Genomic DNA, 6689 nt, shown 5'->3' on the forward strand with positions numbered 1-6689 from the left:
TCTCTCTCTCTCCCTCCCTCCCTCTTCTCCCCTTTCTTCTCTCTCTCCCTCCCTCCCTCTTCTCCCCCTTCTTCTCTCTCTCTCCCTCTCTCTCTCTCCTCTCTGTCCCTCCTTCCTTTCTTTCTCTATCTACCTATCTCTGTCTCTCTCTCTGTCTCTCTCCGTCTCTCTCTCTCTGTCTCACTCTCTGTCTCTCTCTGAAAGAGCGAAGAGATATGGGGAGGTAGCTTGAGGGGAGGGTCAGGTCTGGAGCCAGCACGTAAGGACAAACAGGACACACAGGAAAGTGAGCTGGAGAATAATGGAAGGATCTTGAGGATGAGAAGGGCTGGGCTGGGTATGGGAGCCTAGGGCCTGGGGCCCAGTAAAGGAAGGTCCCACATCCCAGGGCCCGGCCAGTAAAGGAGTCAGCTGTGGCAAGGAGGAGGGTTGCCTCTCTCTTCCCGACCATGGCAAAGGAGGAGCAGGAGAGATGAGGTGTCTGGGAGCAGAGAACTAGCAAGGACGGTGCCCAGGACCTCCGTTCTCTCCACAGAGGAGGAGGCAAGGTCGGCTGTGTACGGAGAGCAACCAGAGGCTGGAGGCCAAAGGCCCCAGGGCAGGCTTCAGACCGCTGGCTGTAGGTAACAGTTCACCCCACATGGCAACACAAATGTGGGCCAGGCACGGTCAGCGGGATGTCTAGCTCTGTCCTGCTCCGTTTAGCTCAGGAGCAGAGAAGGCTGAAGATTAGTGGAGGATGAACAGTGAAGGTCAGAGATGGCATTCAAGGGTAGAGGACAGAGCCTCCTTAAATTGGTCATGGCCAGAGTCAAGCCCAGGGAGGCCGGAAAGGGAGGCCCAAGCAGGGGGGATGAGCCGGGAGAAACAGAGAAGAGCCTGCCCACGTGTTGGGCAGATCCCCTTGTCTGGGCCCCCCAAGGCCCCTAGCTCAGAACAGCCTCGGGCAGCGGCTGAGGGGATTCTCTTGTCCCTCTGCATTTGGAAGGGAACGTCCAGTCGGATAAATGTGTGCCCGTTCTGTCCCCCATAAAGAATCACAGCTTCGTGTGCAGGAACGAGACTCCGGAACATTCCTGGAGGCCTCGGAGGAGGAGGGAGGAAGGGTGGTGGGGGTTCTCAGGGGACGCTGCAGTCCAAGAGCTCGGCCTCTCCTCCGGCCCCGCCGCCCTGGCGCCGTCATCGCTCGTGTTTGCTGTGGACCTCGCTCTGCTCCAAGGACACGCCACTGCCACCACGGGGGATGCCCTCCTTCTTGTTCCAGTCCTTGTCGGTGTAAAATTCAGCCAGCACGGGGCAGTGGCTAGATGCCACGCCCCCCCAGGACCAGTTATCAGGGATCCAGGGGTTTGTGAGGCCTTCTCTCACCACTGCCCAGTGGCCTGTAGGGAGGGAGGAAGAGTGAGACATCAGGGGAAGAGCGAGGCAGCTCCTGAGAGCCTGGCACAGAACACCGGCTCTAGAATCAGGAGCTGTGGGTCCAAATCCCCCACTCCGGCCTGGGGAACCCAGGACAAGCCCTCCTTTGGCCTAAGCTTCCTTATCTGTAGAATGAGCAACCTCTGAGGTCCCTGCCAACACCAGACTGAGGCTCCTGGGAGGGAACAGTCCTCGAGTGATTCTGGTTACTAGAGTCACGCGGTTACCTGAGGTCAAAGCATTTACACAGTGAAACCGCCAAAGGCAAGGCAAGGGGTTTTAACCTGGGGTCTGCGAACTTGGTTTGGCTTGGTTTCTTCAAACCTTTCACCAACCACTTCAATCAAACTGGCGTCCTTTGTAATCCCCTGTACTTGGCGGCCTGCATTACAACCCAACTCTGAGAAGAGGGTCCCAGGCTTCACCAGACTGACCGCCCGAGGGCCCCAAAGAGGGAAGACCCCCTGGTCTAGGTTCCAGGGGACGGCTCAGATGCTATCAGCTGACCTCCTCATCCTGTCTATAGAAACCACAAACCCTCAGCCTCGTCCCCACAGCGAGCGCCTGTGTCCCAGTGGGCTCAGGTGAGGTCTGAGGTATCACTAGAGTGGGGCAGTGCGGGCCTGCCTCAGGCTGCCAGACTGAGAGGGGGCCGACAGCCCTGCCGCTGTGGTCAGCAGCAGCTCCAGCAGGGCTCTGCCCCCGGTCAAAGCCATCGGAGCTCCCGGATGGAGGCTGGGGGAGCGCCCTTCAGGGTCTCTCTGTGGGTGATCGGGAGGCCATGAGCCCCAGGAGCAGCTGGTGATCCCTGCCCTGGGAGCAAAGTCCCCAGTGTCTGGCAAAGCCAACCCTGAGATAACCCGGGCCTTCTTCAGAAATCAGCCGTCTCCGTCTTGGGTTTGGCCAGAGCCGCCCTGGGGGCTGCCTCACCAAGGCGGCAGGGTGGTTTTTTACCTGTGAAAACTTTCTTTAGGCTTTTACTGATCCAAATGTTGTCCACTGACTTCATGCCCTGAGGATTCTTGGTGCTGATGTCAGTGAAGGTGCCGCCAGGGACCAGGGGCTGGAACTTCTCTTTCCTCAAGATGTCACAGTTGCTGCTCTCTGGACCTTGGCCAAAATCTCCCAGAATAACAAAGTCTTTTTCGCCTAGAAGGGAGGGAGGGAGGGAGAGAAAGAAGGAGGAGGGGGGAGGAGATGGGCAAGGCGGGAGAGGGAGAAGGAGAGGGAGGGAGAGAGAGGGAAGGAGGGAAAGGCAGGGCAGAAGCAGGAAGGTTCATGAAAAGTGGGCATTTCTTAACTGCTTCAGGGTTTACAAAGCACTTTACAAACATGATTTCACTTGAGCCTGAGAACAGCCCTGGGAGGAAGGTGCCATCCTTATCCCTCTCTGGCAGGTGAGAAAAGTGGGCTCAGACAGGCCCTAACACCTTTCTAGGGACTGTCAGCTACTGAGCTCCGGAGGGCCAGGGTGCCTGGTCCAGGGCTGCTGTCACTGGAGGACAGAGAAAGCCAGGCGTGCAGACCAGGGAAATCCCCCCCTTCCCCTTACCCCCTCTACCACCCATCACTCTCCTCCAGAGCCTGCAGGGGGCATTGCTGAGCTCAGAGTAGCCTTTTGTCCACCCACAGAGGCCTAGGCAGGCACCTCAGGCATAGGCGGTGGACAGGAAGTCTTAGAGAGGGGAGGCAGGGAGCCAGGCAGGAGGCCATGGAGCCTGGTCATCCCAGTATGCAAGGGTGAGGGCTTTAATGTGGGGGGAAGTTGAGGTGATAAGACTAAAATGCCAGCCACCAGAATATTCTCCACCTCACACGTCAGGGAGACACTGTGATACAGTCGAGACGTATGAGGGAAAAGCCCAGTAGGCCAGTTACGGTGGCTGGGAGTCACTCACTCGATGAGGCCGTGACTGCTGGAGCCCCAGGCCCTGGACCACACCTGGCTTTGCTACCTGGGCTACCCAGGAACACTGGCCCCCTGGGCCTCGGCTGCTGTCTGTAAAATGAGGGTATGGCTGGGTGGCCTCTTAGGACCCCTTCGTCCAGGAGCCCGTGGTACCTGCAGAATGCTCCCCAATACCTTCCCAGGGATGGGCCTGCCACCCCTCGGGGTGAGGAGGCAGAGAGGGGGCCACGCAGCACGCCGGGGCTCCGAGGTCTGGCCTGGCCCCTTCTGAGGTTCTCAGGGCTTGGCCTGGGCCAGGGGACTTGGGAGGGGGTGGCTCCAGAGGCCGAGCCTGGGCCAGAGGTGGGGGCAGCATCTCCCACCGGCTCTGGCACTTACTGAGGGAAACTCAGGGTCACAGGCCCCGGTGCCCCAGGGGAGGCAGGTCCAACCTCGGTGGACGGCGAGCTCTTTTTCCCAAGCCATACAGTGACAATAATAATAATTATGATCACAATAATCACCAGTGCTTTGGGGTGTGATGCCCTCTGAGCCTCACCACAGCTCCGATGAAGGTGCCCACTGTACAGATGAGAAAACTGAGGCTCAGCAACCTGACCAGAGTCCACAGCTGGGAGGGGCCAGGTCTCTGCTATTCAGACTTGGTCTCACTGCCACCCCACAAACACACGCGTGCACACTTTGAATCAGCAGCATGTGCTCCGAAGGAGGGGTCTGACCCCACTGCTGCATGGACAGACCTAAACCAATTCAGAGAGTGTGCGGGTGTGCGCTTGTGTGTGTGTGAAGTGGGGGCAGACGCCAGTGCGCCCCTAGACTCTTTAATAAATCATGGGAATGACTTCTAACGTGCCCGCCCAAGGGCTGCTTCATGGGGAGTCACGGGGTGGATGGAGGGTTGAGATCAGTCCACGCTGGGACCCATCTTGGATCTCCCAGGAGGCGGGTAGCATGCTCCCCGCTCCCCAGGCAGATCGCGGCCCTCCTGCAGCTCCTCGCACCCCAGTCCATTCTCCTTCATGTTCTTCCCCCTCTGAAGCCACCCCCCGTGACAACTCTATACAACACACCGACTTTCTGCAGGGAGATGATGCCTCCAAATGGGCCCGGGCAGAGTGCGCAGCAAAGATTTTCTCTGAAATATTTTACGACAATGTCAGCGACCATTTCTATGGTGCTTTAAAAGTTTTCAAAACACTTTCCCGGCATCACCCCTGACCCTCCCTGTACTCAGGGGAGAGGGCTAGCAGCCAGCTAAGTGGCCTCTGGGAGTCAGGGTCTGCTGGGTGAGGCAGTACCTCAAGCCCAGCCCCGGCTCTCAACCCCTGGGGTCCTGGCCCAGGCCCAGCACTCAACCCCCAGGATCCCAGCACTCAATCCCTGGGTCCTGGCCCAGCCCCAGCACTCAATCCCTGGATCCTGGCCCTCACCCAGCACTCAATCCCTGGGTCCTGGCCCAGCCCCAGCACTCAATCCCTAGGGTCCCAGCACTCAATCCCCAGGGTCCTGGCCCAGGCCCAGCACTCAACCCCCATGGTCCCAGAACTCAATCTCTGGGGTTCTGGCCCAGGCCCAGCACTCAATCCCTGGGTTCCTGGCCTAGCCCCAGTACTCAATCCCTGGGGTCCCAGCACTCAATCCCTGGATCCTGGCCCAGGCCCAGCACTCAACCCCCATGGTCCCAGCACTTAATCCCCAGGGTCCTGGCCCAGGCCCAGCACTCAACCCCCAGGGTCCCAGCACTCAATCCCTGGGTCCTGGCCCCAGTCCAGCACTCAACCTCCAGGGTCCCAGCACTCAATCCCCTGGGTCCTGGTCCAGCCCCAGCACTCAATCCCTGGGGTCCTGGCCCAGGCCCAGCACTCAACCCCCAGGGTCCCAGTATTCAATCCCTGTGGTCCTGGCCCAGGCCCAGCACTCAACCCCCAGGGTCCCAGCCCTCAACCCCTAGGGTTCTAGCACTCAATCTCCAGGGTCCTGGGCCCAGGCCCTTCCAGGGTGCCTAGGCTGCTTTGTGTCTTTTGAAGGTCCGGGCTTGGGTGGAGCCCCAGAAACCTTCCTCCTGGTCACTACTTATCTCTTCCCCTGGAAGCCCACAGGGGTTGTGCCCTGACCAGCCTGGGTTGAAAGAGCTAGCTCAGGAAGGCAGGCCAGCAGCGCATCAAGGCCTCACCATCCCAGGACTGGAGAGAAGAGGAGAAGGCGCCCAAGCCTGGCCTGGGCCCACACAGACATGGAGGCCGTTGGCTTCTGGGGCACAAGTCTGTGTCACGCGGCCCTGGCAGTCAGGCAGTCGGTCAAGCAGTTGGGTGAAGCCTAGGAGCCCTCCTCAGACTCAGGGTTTGACGTGTATAAAATAAATACCCGTGATTACAAAGGCACGATCACAGTGAAAGGGCCCCCCTCGCAGGAAGCCAGGACCCAGCCAGGGAGCTTTCAGGGGCAATCCCACTTGAGGGCTCCTGCCCGCAGGGAGCTGACATTCTATCTCCCAGGGCTGTGCATCCAAGGGGCTCTGTGAGTGGTCATTAATGACAGCAGCCATCCTGCCTCTCCACCATGGCTAGGACAACTCCTCAGGCATGTGGAGATGCTGCTGGGATGAGTGAGACGGGAGGTCCAGGAATGGTCCCAGACAGCACAGCTCACGAGGGGCGAGGATTTAGGGTAGAGGCCCGCATCCTGATGGCTGGCCCTGCCAACCTCCCACCCCTCAGTGCTGATGAGCATCCCCCTTCTGGCCCCTGCCCCTACCTTTTAACATGTCCTGCAGGGTCTGGGCAAAGGGTGATACTTTGCAGCTGTTGCTGGGGGTCTTGCCAGGATTCTCTCCCCCCAGGGGGCAGGCTGGGGCTGGCAGACACAGGTTCACCAACATGAGGTCATTTGCCCCAATCTGGACAGGAAGAAGCAACAGAAAAAAGAGACTGGTGAGGGCCCCACTGTTAGAAGGGCTAGCCTGCCTCCCCTTGGAGGTGCGAGGGGCAGGATTAAGAGCCAGCAGACCCTCCACTCAGCGGAGGGTCCTGGCTTCTGGGGAGCCCCACCAGGGGAGGCCCTTCTCAGGCCCAGGGGCTGTGCAGCCACAGGGGAATGCCTCAACCAGGAAAACTGCCCTGGTGTCAACGTGGTTTTTTTGTTTTGGTTTGGACCTGGGACTCTTCTGGGGCTGGGGTCTTCCAGGTAGAAACTCCCCCTCTGAAGATGAGGGCGCCGGCTCCTTGACTGCCCAGGTCACCCAGCCAGGTCCATGGAGCCACTCAGTGGGCACACAAGGAGTCAGCAGGAGCTGGGATCTGAACTCAGATCCTTCTGTCCCAAAGCCAGCACACTTTCCACGGTCCCAAAGCCAGCACACTTT

The 6689-nt window shown here is 59.4% G+C and overlaps 1 protein-coding gene across 3 annotated transcripts in view; it reads right to left on the reverse strand.

Annotated features, from left to right (window-relative positions):
• Positions 1–125: 125 nt before the first annotated feature.
• Positions 126–6689, reverse strand: part of EEPD1 (endonuclease/exonuclease/phosphatase family domain containing 1) — a 70813-nt gene continuing 64249 nt past the window's right edge. For all 3 annotated transcript variants that reach the window (XM_027835773.1, XM_027835775.1, XM_027835774.1), the window contains exons 6-8: positions 6083–6224; positions 2374–2568; positions 126–1382 (exon numbers count right to left, since the gene is read on the reverse strand). In XM_027835773.1, coding sequence (XP_027691574.1) covers positions 1180–1382; positions 2374–2568; positions 6083–6224 — 540 coding nt within the window. In that variant the 3' untranslated portion in view covers positions 126–1179. The remainder of the gene's footprint in view (positions 1383–2373; positions 2569–6082; positions 6225–6689) is intronic.

The sequence above is a fragment of the Vombatus ursinus genome, unplaced genomic scaffold (genome assembly GCF_900497805.2).
Source record: "Vombatus ursinus unplaced genomic scaffold, bare-nosed wombat genome assembly UNPS02014817.1, whole genome shotgun sequence".
NCBI lineage: Eukaryota > Metazoa > Chordata > Mammalia > Diprotodontia > Vombatidae > Vombatus > Vombatus ursinus.